At 41.4% G+C, this 22,657-nt stretch overlaps 1 protein-coding gene across 2 annotated transcripts in view; it reads right to left on the bottom strand.

The window, feature by feature from the left end:
• The window catches only part of LOC122549954 (V-type proton ATPase 116 kDa subunit a1-like), a 141,598-nt gene that overhangs the window by 14,090 nt on the left and 104,851 nt on the right, over positions 1 to 22,657 (bottom strand). Inside the window, exons 16-19 of one of the 2 annotated variants that reach the window (XM_043690237.1) lie at positions 20,187 to 20,403; positions 17,978 to 18,085; positions 1,612 to 1,713; positions 1,110 to 1,227 (exon numbers count right to left, since the gene is read on the bottom strand). In XM_043690237.1, coding sequence (XP_043546172.1) covers positions 1,110 to 1,227; positions 1,612 to 1,713; positions 17,978 to 18,085; positions 20,187 to 20,403 — 545 coding nt within the window. The remainder of the gene's footprint in view (positions 1 to 1,109; positions 1,228 to 1,611; positions 1,714 to 17,977; positions 18,086 to 20,186; positions 20,404 to 22,657) is intronic. The other variant, XM_043690238.1, reaches the window with a different exon arrangement.

The raw sequence follows: 22,657 nt of genomic DNA, 5'->3' as shown, positions 1-22,657 counted from the left end.
TCCAATGGAAGTACATTAGATACAGCTTGAGTCGAGGTAAGCACTATGGAATAAGCACACACTGTTTATCAAGACTGAACTTCTTTCTGCCAAAGGCGTTGTGTGGACATCCTGCCTTAAGTAGTTTCAGTATCTTAGATTAGGAAATAACAGCACAGAGGCAGGTATCCACCAAGTCACCCTTTATTTAGAAGTGCACAGTACATGGGGTCTGACCAGCAAGCTCAAAGCCAGTCCCTAGACTGAGGAGACCTTCCGAATCTCCTGTTTATATCTGTCAGCCAGGGCTTTCTGATTGGCTCAGGTTAACAACGCCAAGCAAGGGTCTCACAAGCAATGAGATCTACCTGGCCCTGGTTCCAATCACTACAGATTAATAATACAAAAGTTTGTTGGCTATAAATCTAACCATAGCATTTCAGATGAAAACATTAGCACAATATATGCCCGTCATAATCTTTCCCTAGTGGTAATTTTCTGATTCTGGTCTCTTGACTTGCATGAGTTTGATGTCAACAAGGGATTGCTACAAAATTAAAATACTCCATAGCTCTAGTTTATAAGGATGTTGCCAGAGTTGGAGGGTTTTAGCCATAGAGAGAGGCTGAATAAGCTGAGGCTGTTTTCCCTGGAGAGTCAGAGGCTGAGGAGTGACCTTATAGAAGTTTATGAAATCATGAATGGCATGGATAGGATAAACAGACAAGGTGGGGGAATCCAGAACCAGAGGGCATAATTTTAGGGTGAGAAGGGAAAGATTTAAAAGGGGCCTAAAAGGCAACATTTTCATGTAGAGGGTGGTACGTGTATGGAATGAGCTGCCAGAGGAAGTGGTGGAGGTTGGTACAAAGACAATCTTTAAAAGACATCTGGATGGGTATATGAATAGGAAGGGTTCAGAGGAATGCTGGCAAATGGGACTAAATGAATTTAGGATATCTGGTCGGTATGGACGAGTTAGATTGAAGAGTCTGTTTCCATGCTGTATATCTCTATGACTCTATGACATGCATCAGAACATCAAACCCACTTAGATTATCAGCAGCTGGAGTTGAGATATTCTTAGTGACATTATTAGGCAAATGTAAACTTATGCTAAGTATAGTTACCAGCATGAGCCAAGCTTAAGGCCCATAAGCGAAGGTATGAGGCAGTGTTTGAGACACAACCCAGGCAGTACTCAATGGTGTGGATAGCTTGTTGTACAAAGGTGTCACCAAAGCTGAACTGTTGAGTTAAACATAATGATAGGTAACCATATCAATCCATGAGCAATGCAGCACTAACAGATTTTATAGTTTACTGTTACAGTTATTTTTGAAAGTTATTTATATAATGCTCATTGGAAAAAAAACTAGCTTTTATTTTAAAATAAGGCATTTATAGTTAGTAGTTTATAGTTATAGTTACTATAAGTAGTGTCCTTAGATGTAGAAAAAATAGTTCGAAAGTGCACTTAATATGGGAGAAGTGGTAATCACATGATTGACTCAAGTCTGAGATTTTCACAGATACATTATTCTGTACATAGCCATTAATGTGTGGTACATATTAGTAAACTTACCGTTGATCTCTATCACCATCTTACCTTACCCTTGGATGAAAATTTACCTTTTCTTCCTCCCAGTGATTCTTGTCTCCTCCTCCTTTTATTTCTGCCTCAGTATGCTCAGACCGGAGGATAGAAACCTTTGAGTTGTCACAAAGACGTACCTTGATAGAAGGACCATTAAAAATCATTAATAATTTGTACACCTACAAAAAAAGGCTGCATGAAGATAAAATAATGTGATAACATCAATAAATCAAAATGAACAAATAAAAGAATACAGTGTTGCTTCATTGTATCAATGCAGTTTAATCAGGAATTATTCAGGACTCCTTCAATTATTCAGTAAAATCTGTAGGTTCCAATTTCCGCTAAATATACGATCAATGAGAGGTTGGGAGGGGGGTTTGATGTGGGCTGAGGGGCTAGGTTCCAATGTCCTTACCCATGTTTAGGTTGGAGGGTCAAGTCCAGTGGAGAGAGATTGGGAAATGCTTATAGTGTGAGGGAATGTAGGAGTATATTTCAGCTTGTTGTAGGGCACAGTTTACTGTGTTATCAAAAGTTTCTTTCTATGTAGAAGAATGGTCAAGGACAGATGGGAAAGGGATGGAGCTGGGTTGGTAGGCACAATGGCTCTGTTCATTATAGTTTTGTGATGTGATCTTAGAACTCCTGTTGAGAATCAGAAATGCATCTTTAGTTCAATTCAGTTTCCTGCTTTTTGTGTTTGAAATTATGATCACTATGGGTTATACAATTCAATGGAATTAGCAGAGGCATAGCTGTTAATCCAGGAAAAAAAATACTGCAAATGCTGGAATCTGCACTGAAAACAACAACACTGGCGATCACATGGGTCAGCCAGCATTCATGGAGAGATGATGTTAGAGCTGGTGTTGGACTGGGGTGGACAAAGTTAAAAATTACACAACACAGGTTATAGTCCAACACGTTTATTTGGAAGCACTAGCTTTCGGAATGCTGCTCCTTCATCAGCTATGCTCTGAAAGCTAGTGCTTCCAAATAAAGCTGTTGGACTATAACCTGGTGTTGTGTGATTTTTAATTTTGTCCATGGAGAGAGAGCAAGCTAACATCTCGAGTCTAGATGACTCATCATCAGAGCAGAACTGGGACCACTCCCACCGCCCCCCACCACCACCAAAATATAGCATAAGTGATGTCCCCTCCAAATTCCCTTTAATCTCTGATGAAGAGTCATCTAGACTCAAGATGTTAGCTTGCTCTCTCTCCATGTTTGCTGTCTGACCCGCTTTGATCTCCAGCATTGGTTATCTTCAGTAGAGATTCCAGCATCTGCAGTAGGTTTCTCCTACATTTTGTTTAATTAACTATCACATCTCTTAATGGAATGCCTACCCTGAAGAAGTTTTGCTCTTCCCTACAACAGGAATTCCAATTGACACTTTCACCCTGTACATCTTCATTGCTCTCCATTTCACTGCTGGTGTTCAACAAGATGTTTGCCAAAACTCGCTTCCAGAGCCATGTTTCCTTCCTCAGCAACTACCAATAATTCAAATTTACCCCGCATGGATTTCAACTCAAATTTTACACATCATGTTTTGAATCTACCCAGGATTACAAGTATCTCCAGGACATATCACTTTGCTCGGACTGCTGTTCCCGCTGAATCCTGCGATCCATGATCAATGCCATCCCCCAACAAATGTACACCCTTGAGTCCACTCTGCAGCAACACCGACTAACCCTGTCTCAAAGCTGAGCCATTCTCCGGTTTCACTTTATCCTTTGCCTCATCCATCATCTTGACAAAAGAGTTTTTCTCTTCCTTACGGTCATCAAAGTGCGCACGCTCAATCAAATTATAGATGCCACAATTTGTCCTGCAGACCCCACCCTCTCCAGCACCCACCCCTTTCTAGCCCTCAGATGCCATTACTTTCCTTTCCCCTGATGCCTCTCCCCCTAACCCCAGCCCATGCCATGTGTTCACCATACCTCCTGACCATCCTCTCTCTGAGGCTAATTGTACTATGCTCAGCAAAGGACACAGCTTCATACCCTTAAACCCCCACCTTAATGAATGTCAGGCTCATCATGATGTTGAACTGTTTGTCTGCTGCCTCCGTCTCCGTGCTCACTTCCTCAGGCAGGACTCCCCTCTCCTCTCGTTCCACTGATCCTTTCACCCGCCTCCAGTATTCACCCTTCCCGTGACCTCTTAACTGCCCTCGATCTCTTCATTGAAAACTGCCGGCGTGATATCAGCAGTCTTGATTTCTCTGCTACTCTCAGCTATTCTAATCTGTTCCCTTCTGAAATTGCCACACATCACTCTCTTAGGTCTAACTCTGACTGAGTTATCAAACCAGCCGACAGAGGTGGTGTTGTTGTAGTCTGGCGCACTGATCTTTACCTTGTGGAGGCTCAATGCCAGCTCTCAGACACTTCTTCCTACCGCCCGCCGGACCATGACCCCCACATCCGAACTTCAATCCATTGTTGCCAGGACTGTCACCAACCTCTCTACCTCTGGAGATCTTCCCCCCATTGCCTCCAACCAACTAGTCTCCCAACTCTGGTTAGCCTGCTTCTACCCCCTTCCCAAAATCCACAATCCAGATTGCCCTGGTAAGCCCATCATATTAGCCTGTTCCTGCCCCACTAAGCTCATTTCCTCCCACCTTGACTCCATTCTCTCCACTTGTCCAGACCCTCCTACTTACATCCATGATTCCTCTGATTCCCTCCACCATATTGACAATTTCCAGTTACCAGGCCCTAACTGCCTGCTGTTCACTATGGATGTCCAATTTCTCTATACCTCCACTCCCCACCTGGATGGTCTGAGAGCTCTCAGCTTCCTCCTTGACCAGAGGCCTGAACAATCCTCATTTCAATACCACCTCCTACTGCCTGGCTGAACTCGTTCTCTCACTGAACTATATTTCCTTTAATTCATCTCACTTCTTCCATGTCAAAGGATCCTAGTTATGCCTGCCACTTTATGGGGTATATGGACCGATCTTTATTCCAGTCTTACACTAGCCTTTTGTACAAGTCTTTTCTCAGTACAGTAGTGCCTCGACTTACGAACTTAATCCGTTCATGAACTGAATCAATTTTTCCCATTGTTCGGATAGCGTAAGAATGCTTTCACAGCGCACGCGCCAAAGATGAACTGAATGAGATCACGTGGGGCCCGAGAGCTTTTGCGTTCAACAAGCGCGTAGGAAAGCAGAACAATGACACCATGTGGTCACACACGGGCTTTTTGCGTTCGTACCTTCGTTCGTACCTTGAATTTCGTACGTACGTTGAAGCAAAAGTTTACATACAATCCTGTTCGTAAATTGATTTGTTCGTGAACAGGGTCGATTGTATATCGAGGTGCTACTGTACTTTGCCAACCACCTCTGAGATATTAAAGAGTTAATTTGTTCTGCTGACCTGCGAGAATTTAAATGCCCTGGGGGCAGGGTGGGATGGCTCTGAATGTGAGTGAGTTTGCTTTCCCATCCATTGTTCGGATAGCGTAAGAATGCTTTCACAGCGCACACGCCAAAGATGAACTGAATGAGATCACGTGGGGCCCGAGAGCTTTTGCGTTCAACAAGCACGTAGGAAAGCAGAACAATGACACCATGTGGTCACACACGGGCTTTTTGCGTTCGTACCTTCGTTCGTACCTTGAATTTCGTACGTACGTTGAAGCAAAAGTTTACATACAATCCTGTTCGTAAATTGATTTGTTCGTGAACAGGGTCGATTGTATATCGAGGTGCTACTGTACTTTGCAAACCACCTCTGAGATATTAAAGAGTTAATTTGTTCTGCTGACCTGCGAGAATTTAAATGCCCTGGGGGCAGGGTGGGATGGCTCTGAATGTGAGTGAGTTTGCTTTCCCATCCCTTGCCATTCACAGCTATTTGCATGGCCATCTTCTATTATTCAGTGATAATTTACATTTACATTATCATCCCATTCAAAATCAATGAGAACATTACATTTGGAATTTTGACTACTCCCAGTAGTTAATAAAAAAACAATTTGCAACAGATTTGAACACTAAGGGATGATTTACATTACATTGTTTCTGGAGATGATTAGGTCACTGCATTGTGTCTTGAGTGACATGTCTTGCTTCTGGGGAAGGGGTGGCTTGGACTGCAGCACCGTGTGGCCCTCTGCAAGGGTTTTCTCTTTTTGTTGGCGTGGTTTCGTCGGGAGGGTGCAACTGGTCTTTCTTTCATTTGCGGCCTCGTTTGATGGTGTGGAGGCGTTCCTCACTCTGGTTTCCACTGAGTTGAGGATGTTTTAGTGATCTTTTTGTGTGCGCATGCTGGACGCTATGGGGTTCACAGAGCTTTGGGAATCTTGGACCAATGCTTGTGTTTTTTTTTTGTGCTGTGGTGGTTGACTGGGGTATCTGTGGACGTGATTTATTTTTGTCCAACTCTGGTGTGGATCTTTGGGGGCCACCTTGTCCATCTTTTTGATTCCTCATTTTCCATTTCATTGATCATCACCGGGTGACCTGAGGGGAGGTCGCAAATGTGCCATCTTTTTCCCCCGTATTAAAATGAGAAGAATTATGACCAGAGGCGCTTCAAAAAAAAAGAAAATCGCTGAAATTAAGGTCATACTAATACTTGGGTCAAAAAAGGAAGTTTCAATATAAATTATGCCATACTGAAAGTGTTTGATATTCAAGTATCTTGATTTGTTAAAATACTAGTTCAGAAATATGTTTGCCTTATTTGAATTAGGATCACAACTCATTGTGTTTTTTGTGTGTAATAGGGCAGATTTTGTTTTTACATTAATATTATACAACATTAGGTCCTTTTTAAAATGATCAAACATGTAACCTTAAAACAAATTGATTGGAGGCCTTGAAATTCTACAATGCCTGTTTCAAAAAATAATTGTCAGTGGTCATGCTTTGCATCAATGTATTGCATTAAAATATCCTTGCTGTTTTTTTTAATGCAGCGTTTTCACAAAAAGAAGAGTGCATTTTAATTTTGATATTTTGTTAAGATTTTAGAGAATATTCAAACTTGCGACCGAGCTGTTTAAGTTCTGTCAATTATTGTTTAGACTTCATTGTCCCCCTTCAGATTGCAAATTCAACGAATGCTAATCTCTATCAAAGTTGTACAGTTACTGCTCTATAACACTGTAATTCCAACTTTTTTTTGGGAAGTTTCATTTGGAGACATACTTTAATATATTCTGCATTTGTTTCCCACAAATACTAGAGATTTAAATCTGAACCGAAACTGCCTCTTCAAAGGCTAAAGCACAGGAAACATTTTGTTGTTTTCTTGCTGTTCTGGATTTTTGAAATATTTTTCCTGACAGCTTTCACGTTAGCCAAGTATCAATTTGTTAAACGAAAATAATTTTTGAATAACCTGAATGGGGTCCCCCAAGAGTTTTATTTTAGGACCACTGATTGTTATTTATAAATTACTGAATTGTTTAGACAGTACAATTCAGAAGTTTATGGATTGTATAATACTTGATAAGATTATAAATGGTGAACAGAGTAACAAACTTCAAGACAACTGAGAACATTGAAATAGGCAGACGCAATTTAGTGTAGTTAAATGTGTAACTGTCTTCATGCTGATAACTACCTTGGCAAGGAAGGAATGAGAGAGGAAATGCAAAGATACTTTCAGCAGCTAACATCTTCTCTAGAGTTTCTCCACTCACAGGTAAAGCACACCTTCAGACCACTGCCCACCCCTCCACAACCTGATCCAATGGATTCAATCAGCTCCCCAGTCATGAGTATGAAAAGTGAAGAAACTAACAACAGTGAAGAGGAGGTCCATACACTTTTTGTCAGTGGCCTTTCTATGGATTTTAAACCACGTGAGCTTTACATTCGCTTTTGATTATTTACGGGATATGATGGTTCATTGATCAAGCCAACATCAAAACAGCCAGGTGGCTTTGTTACAGTTGACAGCAGAGCCGGAGCAGAAGCAGCAAAGAATGCTGCGTTCACCGATCTTGCAGCTGCAACGGCTGCACTTCATGCTCAGATGTGCTGGTATCCTCCATCTGAAGCATCTCTGCAAGGTTGGAAGTCTCGTCAGTATTGTGAAATATTTAACTGCCCTTATCCAAGAACTCATTTCTTCATGGAGTGGTGTGCAAGGACAGACTGAATTTGTTTTCAGATTGGACTTTACTGCAGGAGATTTTGGATAACTGACTCATTTCCACTCAACTTGGAGTTGATTGAGTGGTCACTAATGACTGTGGATTTAAGAACTTTACTGGTGAAAACCTTTTTTCCATGTGGGAGGATCCTGCAGATTCTATCCACTGCATGGAATAGTAATTCTTGTTAAAATCATTGTATGCTGTGTGTCAATGACTTGCTTAAACACTGGCTGTCAGAGTCTTATGAATAAGCTGGTAGTGACACCTTGGTAATTATCATGGAATGATAAAAGGAGGGAATGTGATATAAAAGAGTTAATTTGCTCTGCTGACCTGAATAAAATTGAATGCCCTGGGGGTAGCATTCTACAGTTAGAATATAAGTGAATTTACATTGTCATCTCTTGCCATTCAGAGCCATTTACATGGCCATCTCCTATTATTTAGAGATAATTCACATTTGCATCGTCATCCTATCTTAATCAGTATGAACATTGTAGTTGCAATTTTGACTACTCCCTGAAATTAAAAAAATGATTTGCAACAGATTTGAACATTAAGGGATGATCTACACTACATTGTTTCTGGAGATGATTAGGTCACTGAGTAGCATGTGACTGTGGGGGACTGACTGGGGGTTGTCTTGTGGGCATTACTGACTGTGATGTAAAGATTTTGTATAAAAGGTGGACTGTTCCTTTGTTCAGAGAGATCTCTCGACACGCTTGGCAAGCATGGCAAAGAGTGTTAAGAGTTTCTCCAAAGTTTGTACTGTATTTGCTTAATAAACTTTTGGTTGTTCACAGAAGCTGGTGTTTGCAGTTGCATCAAGTGTGTAAGGATCTTGGGGAAAAAGGACTTAACACTTCATGCTCCTGCCAAGACCTTGAAAATTCCATCCCTCCACCTTCACATTGCCCATTTCTGACACTTCCCTTCCTTTTCTTGATCTCTCTGTCTCCATTTTGGGGAATAAACTGTCCACTGCCATTCATTACAAAGCCACTGACTCCCATAACGATCTTCACTACAGCTTGTTACACCCCACATCATGCAAGAACACCATTCCATTCTCCCAATTCCTTCATCTACATCACATCTGTTCAGATGTTGCCATTTCCAAAACAGCACTGCTGACGTGGCTTGCTTCTTCCTTGATGGTGGTTTCCCATGCTATGTGGTTAACACGGCCCTCAACCGTATCCGACCTATCATGCATGCTTCCACCCATGCCCCTTCTCCTCTCTCACAACAACGGGTTCCCCTTGTCTTCACTTTTCATCGCACCAGCCTCCACATTCAAAGGATAATTTTCTGCCATTTCAGACAACTCCAGCAGAATACCATCACCATACAATTGTCCCCTCACTCCCCTGTCTGCATTTTGCAGGGATTGTTCCCTCTGGAACACCATAGTCCATTCCACACCAATCAACTCCCCCCCTTCCCATGTAACCAAACCTGCCCCTTCACCTCCTCCCTGCTCACCATCCCAAGGACCTAAACAGTATTTCCAGGTGAAGCAGCAATTCACCTGTACCTCCTCCAATTTTGTGTATTGTATTTGCTGCACCCAATGTGGTCTTACCCTACATTGGAGAAACCAAATGCAGATTAGTTGACTGCTTTGTGGAACATCTCTGCTCTGTACGCAAGTATGACCCCGATCTTCCCGTAGCCGGTCATTTTAACACAGGGTCCTGCTTACATGCCCCCATGTCTGTCCTCTGCATGCTGCAGTGTTCCAGTGAATCACAGCACAAACTGGAGGAACAGGCACTTTACAGCCTCCAGACTAGGCACTTTACAGCCTTCTGGACTTAATATTGAGTTCAACACCTTTAAATTGGGAACCATTTCTTCCCTTTCTTTGAGTTTGTTACTTTCTGTTAGCATGTCATCTCTCCCCTCCCACAAGCCCAATGGAACTGTCTATACTTTCAAGTCTGGCAGGGCACACACCACTGTTCTGCTGTTCTCACATTCCAATCACTTAATCTGAACTATCAACATCTTTTCTCCAACAGCACCCTATGCCCACTACCCCCAACCCTCCCCTCAAACAATAGCATAAATGCAGTCCCCTTCACACTGCAGCCTCAATGAAGACTCATCTAGACTCAAGACATTAGCTTGCTCTCTCTCCATAGCTCTTAATCTTTTTGTTATTGAACACCTCAGTTGTCCAATACTGAAATACAAGATTCTGAGTTTAAGTTTGTTCTTTGCCTATGGCTAATATGTAACTATTTGAAACTACATTTTTATGTGACAGTCTTGAAATGGAAGGACACAGTTAACCTTAATTCTAAACGTTCACCTGTTAAGTACTTTTGTGAAGATCAGATTAAATGAAAAGTAATTCCATCTGCAGGTTTTAACATGATTTACTGCAAAGACGCAGAATGAGCAGGAAATATTTAAACCAGTCAGGTTTCAACAGAGGTAGAAACAGATTTCCTTGGTTAAATGTAATGGCTGCAGCAACTTATATAAATCATGCAATTGTGAGTTGACCGGTTAATAGTGCCATCGACTTGGAAATTAGAATTGTCAACTCTTTCAAGAATATTACTGAGGGACTTTTTCAAGAGAAAACAGAAATCCTTGCAATTGTCTCTCATTGAATGACTTGATTGACAACACAGACAAGGTGAAGGTTTGGGGAGTTGTTATTCCTAGTGAGTTTTGAGAAGATTTGTTGCTCAGATTGAAGTTTTGGATGTAAGTTGGCTTGCTGAGTTGAAAGGTTCATTTCCAGATGTTTCGTTACCCTACTAGGTAACATCTTCAGTGGGCCTCAAATGAAGCAATGCTGATAATTCCTGCTTTCTATTTATATGTTTAGGTTTCTTTGGGTTGGTGATGTCATTTCCAGTGGTGAAGTCACTTCCTGTCCCTTTTCTCAGGGGGTGGTAGATGGGGTCTACAGTTATTTAACCTGAATAACAGTTGTTATTCCTGTTAAAACTGAAGACCAGTAACTTGGAACTTGGAGTTATTCGCATAATTAGAATTAATAAAAAAAGCATGAATAGAACAGTGTTAGAATGGACAATTCAGAATTCAAAAAGGCTTGGCCAGCTATTTAGATTTTTTTATGCTGATCTTGCTAATGTTGATTTCACCTAGTGCAAGCACTGTACAATGTAACTTGTATGCCTCTGCCTAAGTCTTTGTGTTCTGTACATCTTTCATTTCCTGACTGTACTGATTGTAAAAAAAAGCTTTTCACTATACTTCAGTATGTGACAATAAATCAATCAAACAAGCTTAACACTTGTGATACAGTAAATTCTATAGCACTTTGTACTTTAAGTATGCACTTATTGCATTTTTGTGTTATCGTTAACAGTTCATGCATACATAATTAATAGATTGCATTGAACCTCACTATCTAGTGCAGATATTTTCCTAAGCAAATTGTTTAGAATCATTAATACACATCTCTAGAGCTGGTGGGAAGTGCATTCCATCCTCTTGGCACAGGGGTAGGGACGGCACCACTGCACCACCGCACCACCAGACCACTTAAATCAGCAATCAGTTATTTACTATGACACCAGCAATGCATGCGAATGTTTCTGCCTAGTGTTGAATCAGTGGTCTTTCTTGATTAAAGTGAATTGGACAACCACTACACAGAAACAGGGCCATTATCTCATGCAGATATTTTCTTATCAACCTGTTTGGAGAGGTTACTACATACCACTGGCACAGTTGAACTTGAACCTAGGCCTCTTGTTTCAGAGATACATTATCTAGTATAGTAACAAATATTTAAGTTGGAACATGTATTCTCAACTAAAAGGATAACGGGGATGTTTCATCGGTTCAACCACATTTAATTTCTATGATTGAGGAAATTCATCCTTTGTTGTTCTGATTTCATGCCTTCCAATCTCTCAATGACATGCGAGAAGTGCAAATTAAGCAATCAGGCAATCTGGGTACTTGAGGATCTGTCTGTTTAAAGTAGATCTTATAGCTTAAAAGGAATCTGATGGGCTATATCCCAGATATTAAAGGAAGTAGCTTCTGAGATAGTGGATGCACTGGTAGTAATATTCCAAGAACTCTTAGATTTTGGAAATGTCCAAGAGAATTAGAAAGCTGACAATGTAACATTTTTATTTAAAAAGGGAGAGAGACAAAAAGAGGTAACTAAAGACCAGTCAGCTTAACGTATACTATCAGAAAATATTAAGAGTCCATTATAAAGGATGTCATAGAGTGTTTAGAAATATATAATGTTATCGATAGGAGTCAGCATAGCTTCATGAAGGAGAAATCATGCCTGACAAATGTACCAGAATGCTTTGGAGGAAGTAACAAGCATGATAGATAAAGGGGAAGCAGTAAACTGCAATATATTTGGATTTTCAGGAGGCTTTTGATACGATACTACACATTAGGTTACTTAATAAGAGGCCACAGTGTTGGAGATAGTATATTGGCATTGATAAAGGATTGGTTAACTAATACATATCAAAGAGTTGGAGAAAAGGGAGCAGATGGAGTATAATATGGGCAACGTACTTTCGTACTTTCACGGAAAGAACAGAGAAGCTGAATATTATTTAAATGAGAAAAGACTGTAGAAGGCTATAGAACAGGCAGATGAATCACAAAAGGCTAAGATCCAAATTCAAGAAGCAATAGGAAAGACAGATGAAACGTTGGCCTTTAATTCAAGAAAATGGAATATAAAAGTAGTGAATGTAATGATTGTAATGGGGTCAGCTAGGTGAACTGCAGAGAATATGAGTTCCCTGATTGGGGCTGTTAATCTTGCCCAATCATGAAGCCCTGGCTGACAGATAAAAACAGGGGTATTGTGCAGTGGAATCTCGTCTGTGCTTACCCCTGCCCAGATGGAATTTCACATTGACCCCAAAGTCCCGTACTTCCCACAGGAACCTGTGCCCCACAACCTCAGCCGCCTTCGGAATATTAGTTTTACCCCTTTTAGGGACATAAAACGGCGGGTCCTGTATCGACTGCTGCTGCACACCATCTACCTCTTCTCCCTCATTCACAGCCCTGACATGCCTTGGCATGCCCATTTGGCGGTGGGATCTTCAGTGGAGGGCTCTCTACGTGGGAGTCCTCTCCCTTTCTCTTGGGGATCTGGGGTGGAGGGTGCTGCACGCAGCGGTCCCCTGCAACCACAGATTGCGGTGGTTCACGGACTCCCAGCCCAACTGCTTGTTCTGTGGTGTTGTGGACATTGGGTGTGGGCATTTGCACTCCCTTTTTGATTTTCTAAAAAACCTGCTTCTCTGTTTTTGGTTGCACTTCAGTCCCATGCTCCTGATCTTTGGGCACCCGATACAGAGGGGGCAGGGCAGGTCTGAGGACCTGCTCGTGGGTCTGCTCCTGGGCCTGGCCAAATTGGCCATAAACAGGTCCAGGCAGCAGGCCATGGAGGAAGTCATTATGGCCGATTGCCTGCCCCTTTTCTGCGGTTACATTAGAGCCCGGGTATCTCTGGAGAAGGAGCACGTTGTGTCCACCAACACCTTTGAGCTGTTCAGGAAGAGGTGGGTACCACAAGGAGTGGAGTGTATTATTTCCCTGTCCAATTCTGTTTTGATTTAATCCCTGCCCTCCCCTTCACTGTTTGATCACGCAGCATTGCCCTTTGATGTGAGGTGCATCGCTTGTCACTGGTCACTTGGGTGTTTCTTTTCTTCCTGGTGGTGGAAATTGAATAAAGGTTTATACACCTTGTGTCTTTCACTGTGTCTCACACCTGCACACATACAACATGGGTGTTGGGGAAAAATAAGTACTACCGCAGTTAGGCGGTTGTGTGTGGGGAGGGAAAAAAACAGGAGTGTCAGAGGTACTGTTCACTCCGAGAGCTGCCTCTGATGGAGCTGGATCAATGTCAAGAAGTGAAAGACAAAAAACAAAAAAAACAGAAATACTAGACAACCTATCATTCTGAAAGCTAGCTCTGAGGGAGCTAGATTACTGTTAAGGACTTTCTACATGTAAGTAAAGGGTGACTAAGTGAAGGGATGCCAGCCTCTGTGGGGTTATTTCAGTGGTGATTAGATTAGATTACATTACAGTGTGGAAACAGGCCCTTCAGCCCAACAAGTCCACACCGACCCGCCGAAGCGCAACCCACCCATACCCCTACATTTACCCCTTACCTAACACCACGGGCAATTTAGCATGGCCAATTCACCTGACCTACACATCTTTGGACTGTGGGAGGAAACCGGAGCACCCGGAGGAAACCCACGCAGACACGGGGAGAATGTGTAAACTCCACACAGTCGCCTGAGGCGGGAATTGAATCCAGGTCTCAGGCGCTGTGAGGCAGCAGTGCTAACCACTGTGCCACCGTGCCGCCGTGGTGACGTGAGCAAAGCACGCTCCTGAAGAAGTTCACTCATGACAATTATTATTGAGTTAGGCTAAGCATTTCTGGCTGAAAATGTGTTGCTGGAAAAGCGCAGCAGGTCAGGCAGTATCCAAGGAGCAGGAGAATCAACATTTCGGGCATAAGCCCTTCTTCAGGAATGAGGAAAACGTGTCCAGCAGGCTAAGATAAAAGGTAGGGAGGAGGGACTTGGGGGAGGGGCATTGGAAATGCGATAGGTGGAGGGAGGTCAAGGTGAGGGTGATAGGCCGGAGTGGGGTGGGGGCGGAGAGGTCAGGAAGAAGATTGCAGGTTAGGAAGGCAGTTTCCTCATTTCCCCTCCTTTCCTCATTTCCTAATTTCTCCAGTTTCCTCATTTCCCCTCCCCCCACCTTGTCTCAGTCAAATCCCTCGAACTCAGCACCGCCTTCCTAACCTGCAATCTTCTTCCTGACCTCTCTGCTCCCACCCCACTCTGGCCTATCACCCTCACCTTGACCTCCCTCCACCTATTGCATTTCCAATGCCCCTCCCCCAAGTCCCTCCTCCCTACCTTTTATCTTAGCCTGCTGGACATGCTTTCCTCATTCCTGAAGAAAGGCTTATGCCCGAAACGTCGATTCTCCTGCTCCTTGGATGCTGCCTGACCTGCTGCGCTTTTCCAGCAACACATTTTCAGCTCTGATCTCCAGCATCTGCAGACCTCACTTTCTCCTTAAGCATTTCTGGCATCAAGCTGTTATTTAGGAACACCGTAAGACCTTTAGAGATAGGAACAGAAATTAGGCTCCATCATCCAAACATGGCTGATAAGTTTCTCAACCATATTCTCCCGCTTTCTCCTCATAACCCTTGATCCCCTTGACAGTCAAGAACTTATCTATCGCTGTCTTAAATGTACTCAATGACTTGCCCTCCACAGCCTTCTGTGGCAATGTACTTCCATAGATTCATCGAGCTGAATACATTTCTCATTATCTCTATTTTAAAGGGTCTTTCCTTTATGCTAAGGCTAAGACTATGCTCTCGGGTCCTAGTTTCTCTGACCAATGGAAACATTTTCCCAGCATCTACTCTGAAAGCTTGAGTCATTCGATCCTGCCATTGAAGACTGAGCCCGGCATGTGGAAGAAAGCACTTTTTTTTTCCGGCAAATGTCATTGCAGCAAATGAAAAGCAATGATTAATTCTCCTGACAGCTTTTTGGGTTACTTACCCTGAGACACCAGATATTAAACCATGCAAGAGTTGACTGATTTCGTTGAGAAATATTATAACAACAAGCCTTCTCAAATTTTCAGTTGTCATTGTTTTTTACTTGGCAATTCAAGAGGCAGGAGAGTCAGTAACTGAATTTCTGATTTGGTTAAGACTGGCGGATTTTGGTTTAACCTTTAATGAGATGTTGATTGACTATTTGGTATGTGGGATTTATGATGTAATCATGCAAAAACACCTACTAGCTGAAGCCCAACTGGATTTCAAATAGGTACTACAACTAGCTTTATCATTAAAAAATGCAGCAAGTGGAGGATATAAGTTGCAGAATCTTCTGACAGAAATGGACGCCCTCCCTGTGTGACTGAGTTTGGGAAATGTCTCTTAAATGAAAGAAATTGGATAGCCTCACTCAGGACATATCTTGAAAAGAGAGAATCTAGATCAGCCCACAGCAAAACCCCAAATCAAAGCCAAGCTTCAGCCAAATAGTTAAAATTTTCTTCAGGATTCAGCAAGCCATTGTAGTTACTGCAGATGTGCGGACCCGAGACAGCAAAAGAGGTCCAGAAGCACAGAACTCATTGGCCAATATCCAGGAGAGTGCACACCTTGGACATTCCACCTAAATCTGATTTGGAACAGTTAAATTGCTTAGCAACATCCAAATCAGAACTGATCAAAATAAATGTCTGGTTAAGTGGTCACCCAGAACTAATGGAGGTCAATATTGACACTGCTATTTCAAATGATTGCAGAACCAGTCATTAATAAAATTTGGTCTGGACTCCAACCCTCAGGTTTGCTCAAGACCTTGGTTAGACTGAGAATCTATACCAGTGAACATTTACAGATTAAGGGTACAACTTTGGTTCTGGTCTCTTAGAAAAGCAACTGGTTCAGTTATCACTGATTGTAGTAAAAGGATCGGGCCCAAGCTTAATAGGGTGAAATTGATTGAGAAAGATTCACACAGATTGGCTCAACATTTCTCAATGTGAAAATGACTCCCTGAGTGAAGTCCAAATTAAATACCCAGAGGTCTTTCAGGAAGGTCTAGGGATTATCAATGGAGCAAAGGCCACCTTGCATGTTGACCAGGAATAAATTCCATGATGCTGCAAGGCCCACCCAGTGCCATTTGCCTTATGGGCAAAAGTAGAGGCAGAAGGAATCATCAAACTCAGTACATTTGTGGAAAGGGCATCGCTTACCAGTCATACCGATTGTGAAGCCTGACAGGCCAGTTCAGCTTTTTGGGGATTTTAAACAAATGGTAAACTACTTTTCACAGCTAGATAAATACACAATCCTGTGCATTGAGAATTTACATGGAATTTACAGGGGGCTGTCTTTTACGAAACTGGGCATGAATCATGTGTTTTTGCAATTGCAAAATTGGTTAGATGAGGATTCCCAGCAATATGCTACAATTAATACCCATTAGGGTTTGTACCAATATACAATACTGCCAGTTGGGATTTCATCGACCTATGTAATTTTTCAGCAGATAATGGAGAACATTTTACAAGGTCTACCCCAGGTTGCCATTTGTCTAGATGATTTGCTAATAACAGGGAAAACTAATAAGGAGCACTTGGAGAACTTGGATATAGCCCTTAAACATTTCCCCCTGGCAGGCATATGCCGTAGAAGGGAAAGGTATCTTTATCAGTCACCCCAAGAAACCTACTTGGTCTACAAATTTGATTAGACTGGGTTACACATGTTGGAAGACAAAGTGAGGGCAATCAAAGGTGCCCCTGCTCCCACATCTATCCAGGATCATAGGTCTTTCCTTGAGCTGCATTATTGCTAGAAAGTTCATACACAACCTGACTTCCATTCTGGCACTTTTGCATCAACTCTTAGAAAAGGGTCAGCCTTGGAAATGGTTTCAAAGTGACAGCTATCTTCCTCTAAAGTGTTGGCACACTCTGATCCCATACAAGACCTGGCATTGACATGAAGCTTCCCCATATGGCTTTGGAGTAGTATTAGCTCACAGGTGGCCCAATGGAGAGGAACATTCAAGAGTGCTTGCATCCAGGACTTTGGCTAATGCAGAGCACAAATATGTCTAGATAGAGAACAAAGGTTTGGTGCTCACATTTGGAGTCAGGAGGTTCTACCAATACCTTTGTAATTTGCATTAATAATAGACCACAAACCCCTGCTAAGTCTACATAAAGAGGACAAGGAATGCTGCCCATAGCTTTAGGCCAAATTCAGTGGTAGGCTGTAATATTAAGTACATGTAATAGGCAGACAGATTTTTAATCGGTAAGGAAATCAAGGTTGTAGAAATAAACATGAAATTTGAGGATTATCAGATCAGCCATGATTTCATTGAATAGTGGAGCAGACTCGATGGGCTGAACAGTCTACTTTTGCTCCTACATCTTATAGGAGCAAAGACAGGCTAATAACTAGAATAATGTTTTGTGCAATATATGTCACAATGCTGGTGTTCTTATAAAACAATGTAACCTTTGCCTTATTGTGAACAAAACCAGTGGAGATTCATCAGTTTAAAGTAAACACTTTTTACTTGTGTTACAAGATCAGACAGAGGATGATCAATTGAACCCATTAAGTATTCATCTGCTTATCACGAACAGTAATCTGTTTCTCAAATTGTGACAGCTTGGTTATTGACTTACCACATGTTTTGTTCTTTGGTGGTCACTGTAGAGCAGATAGGGTTTAATAAGGAGCATCCATGGAACTGCGAGCAGGGCAATGAGAACTAAAAATGTTTGGATGCTCCTCTGGAAAAGAGAAACATATTTTGTAGAAAGATTCTATTTTGTACCTTAGACGTTAACAATGAGCTTCGATTCTGATTTTCCTAGCCAATGCTACAGAACTTTATGTTCGCACACCTTAAACATAATAAACAGTGTCTATGTTCTTGAATTTCTATGCAGTGGTTGGAACTAATTGTGTGGATACCATTGTATACTAATAAGTATTTTTGTTCATTCAAAGTGCTTGATTGCATCTATTTTTAGAGTTATTTAGGAGTATGCATAGGCAGTGGCATAATAGTAATGTTGCTGGACTGGCACCCCAGAATAATGTTTTGGGGTTATGGGTTTGAAAATCAGCATGGTAGATGGTAAAATGTGAACTCAATAAAACTTGGAATTAAGAAAAATCTACTGCCAACCATGTTCACTCTTGACTGTTGTAAAAATCCATTTGGTTCACTAATGTCTTTTATGGAAGCAAATTTGCATCTTTACTTCCATGTGGCTCCAGATCCACAGCAATGTGTTGACTCTTAATTGCCCTTGGGTAAATGTATGGATGGGCAACAAAGGGTAACCTAGACAGTGACACTAATGTTCTATGAATAAATTAAAAATGTTATGTACACACCGAGATGGAGGAAAATTCATAATATTTTCTCTGTCTCTTTCATACTGCGATAGATACAGGACAAATTCAAAGGTAGTTTCTTTACTCAGAGAGTAGTAGGGAACATGGAATGCACTGCCTGCAACAGTAACAGACTCGCCAACTTTAAGGGCATTTAACAGGTCATTGGATAAACATATGGATGATAATAAAATAATGTAGGATAGATGGGCTTCAGATTGACTCCACAGGTCGACACAATATCCAGGGCTGAAGGGCCTGTACTGCACTGTATGTTCTATGTTCCATGTGCTCTGAATTCTCTTTATGTATCAGGTTTACTTCTAATCATGTCTTATTTCTTTGTCACACACCTACTAAGCCCACTACCTCTATCACCTAGAAGAACAACAGCAGCAGATACATACTGTAAGGTCCCTTCCAAATCACGTACCATTCTGACTTAGGAATGTCTTGCTTTTCGTTCATCATCACTTGGACAGCATCCTGAAACTCCTTATCTAACAATATTGGGAGTATAATTACACTACATGAGTGTAGCAATTCAAGGAGGTATGTTGCTATCATCTTCTCAAGAATATTAACAATGGGCAATAAATTCTGTTTGTGCCAGCAATGCCTATATTCTCTTGTCCCTATTAGTCTCTGACAACTGTCGTGTTAATACCAGCAGTGACAGGATGTGGGCTTAAATTAGCATTAATTGACCTTCTGGCCAGGGACTTAATCAAGGTTCAGGAAAATCTGTGAATCTTAGTCTTGACCATTACATAATTGATAAACTCACTTAAACATCTATTTCACTGTTATACTTCAGGTACCATAGCTCCACATTTGGAAAACTGTGACATATTGAGCAAAATTAAGCCCTCCTAAATGCTCTAATGTCTCATGATAATTAGCTTAAACCTGAATGTTTTAATTGTTTGTGACCATCCATGTAAATACTAGAGGAGATTGACTCTTAGAATAATAAAAAAAGCGTCAAAAACATTTTGCAGAAATGTAGGACAGAGTTTGTGACTTGGATATAGGGATTGTCTTACGTTTTCACTTCGTAATGCAATTATCCAATTCCCCCTGATTCCGCATAACCTGAAGCCAGTACTTGATCAGACTTTCTGGCTGCCAAGATATGAATGGTCAACTCATATAATAATAATTGTTCCTGTTATATGAATGCGATACATTATTTTATTATTAAGATTGAAGTTCCTGCATTCATAATAAAATCAAAGGAAACCTATTAAGTAGTGTAATCAGATTGTGACATGATTTTAAAACTCCCATTGAACTCTCATCATGACCTTGCTTATAATTGTTGATGAAAGTCTGTTATTGTTTCAAAATTGCAACATCCTCTTCATTGTTAATAATCATTACTGAGGAGGACTGAATTTATTAAAACATATAACACTACTTTAATAATCTTAATAAAAAATTTTCAAACAAACCAAACAGCCATACCCAGTTTTCTAAAGTGCCCACCTGCTTACAGTAGAAAGGTGTCATTGCTGGACCACTGTAGTTAAACATTAACATGTTAATGAAGTGAACAAGGATGCTGGGTGCGATCTCAGACTCAGACACAGTGAAAACACACCATTTGAAGATTATCAGGAAGACCAAATAGCCAAATAAGGCAGTCAAGAAAATGACCTCTGGGATAAACTCCAGGAAGATATTGGTAAGTTCCTTAAAGTAACTGAAAATAAATGCAGAAATTCTGAGTGAGTGAGCAACTCTGCATGATCCTGAATAATCCATTTTAATTGCAAAATCACCAAGATTCTGTTATTATGTGAAGAAAATGTTTATGAAATGGTATTTGTTATTACAAATAATATATAGCCAAATAAATCTATACATTAAAAATTGTATTAAAGAATAATTAAACAATGGGACACATTATTTCCAACAAAGGAACAGATTTTTAGCTTTGCCACGCCGGCATAATGTATTGTTAAGGCAGCATCCAGAAAAGAAAATATAGTAGCAGATTGCTAATTTTTACTACAGTATTCTGATACTTCTTCCTTCCCTATTATGAAAGGAAACTTCATCCCCTCAACTTCTCACCATCAGATTTTCTTTTCTGTTCTTTGCCCAAATGTTGTTTAAGGCCTACATGAGAAAGATGACAACTTGCCTAATTTACAAATGTAGGACCGGAGAGCTAGTTTTATCTGGATGATGCAGTCATGACACTGATTTGGAAAGTTGCTGCTATTTCTATTATGCATCAGACAGCTGGCCAAATGCAGGAGCTTTCCAATCTCTGACCTCAAGAGGCAGGAGCTACCATCGTATTTAAAGGGCTACTAATCATGCCTTCATTGTTGTTTCTGCTGTGTAGAGCTGTCTGAAAGCATTGCTTCTCAAACTTTATTCTATTGTGATACCCATGATCCCAGTCTGTGGATAGGAAGTGACACATGAGAAATTGAGTCTTCAATTTTGGGCAGGTAGGCCATGCCCAGTACATCTTGTGCTTCAAGCCAATACTATTGACACTGATAGAGAGACTTAAACTCACTTATTATTATAAATACTATAACTTTCTGTTGGCAAGGAAGGGGATATTGTATTTGTACCTTTTGCCATTCAGACACTTAACTTTGAAGAACTTTGGGTCCTGTGCATTTATAAGGCTGCTACTTCACCTCCCAGTTGATCTGAGTTTGCAACCAGAAGATGCTGAACTCAGTTGTTATGCTGTAACATCTGTTTTATGACTTGAAATGTACTTTCCTAAGCATGTAGTTCTTCTGCCAAGTTAAAGGACACTGCTTGTGTCCCAGTCATGCCTGCCTCTTTATGGGATATGTGGAACAATCCTTGTACCAGTCCTACACTGCCCCTCTCCCACAACTCCTTTTTTGGTACATTGATGACTGCTTTGGTACTACTTCATGCTCCCATCAGTACATTGAAAGATTTGTTCATTTTGCCTTCAGCTTCCACCCCTCCTTGAATTTCATATTGCCCATTTCTGACGCTTCATTTCCTTTTCCTGATCTCCTGTCTCCATGTTGGGAAATAAACTGTCCATTGCCATCCATTACAAAGCCACTGACTCCCATAGCTACCTTCATTTGAACTCGTCACACCCTACATCATGCAAGGACTCTATCCCATTTTCCCAGTTCCTTCGCCTACATCACATCTGTTCAAATGATGTCACCTTCCAAAACAATGCTGCTGACATGGCTTGCTTCTTCCATGACTGTGGTTTCCCACCTACTATGGTTGACAGGAATGTTAGGGGATTCTGTAGTCAGAGGTACAGACAGACGTTTCTGTGGCCAGCAGAGAAAAAGCAGAATGGTGTGTTGTTTCCCTGGTGCCAGGATCAAGGATGTCTCAGAGAGGGTGCAGAATGTTCTCACGGGGGAGAGGGGCCAGCAGGAGGTCATTGTCCACATTGGAACCAACAATATTGGAAGGGAAAAGGTTGAGACTCTGAAAGAAGATTACAGAGAGTTAGGCAGAAATTTAAAAAGGAGGCCCTCAAGGGTAGTAATATCTGGATTACTCCCAGTGCTACGAGTTAGTGAGGGCAGGAATAGGAGGATAGAGCAGATGAATGCATGGCTGAGAAGCTGGTGTATGGGAGAAGGATTCACATTTTTTGTTTAATTGAAATCTCTTTTGGGGTAGAGGTGACCTGAACAAGAAGGGCGGATTGCACCTGAATTGGAAAGGGACTAATATACTGGCAGGGAAATTTGCTAGAACTGCTTGGGAGGATTTAAACTAGTAAGGTGGGGAGGTGGAGCCCTGGGAGATAGTGAGGAAAGAGATCGATCTGAGATGGGTACAGCTGAGAACAGAAGTGAGTCAAACAGTCAGGGCAGGCAGGGACAAGGTAGGACTAATAAATTAAACTGCATTTATTTCAATGCAACGGGCCTAACAGGGAAGGCAGATGAACTCAGGGCATAGTTAGGAACATGGGA

This window comes from Chiloscyllium plagiosum, chromosome 5 (assembly GCF_004010195.1).
Source record: "Chiloscyllium plagiosum isolate BGI_BamShark_2017 chromosome 5, ASM401019v2, whole genome shotgun sequence".
NCBI lineage: Eukaryota > Metazoa > Chordata > Chondrichthyes > Orectolobiformes > Hemiscylliidae > Chiloscyllium > Chiloscyllium plagiosum.
The sequence above is the reverse complement of the archived record's forward strand: the minus strand, read 5'-3'. Positions and strand labels throughout refer to the sequence as shown.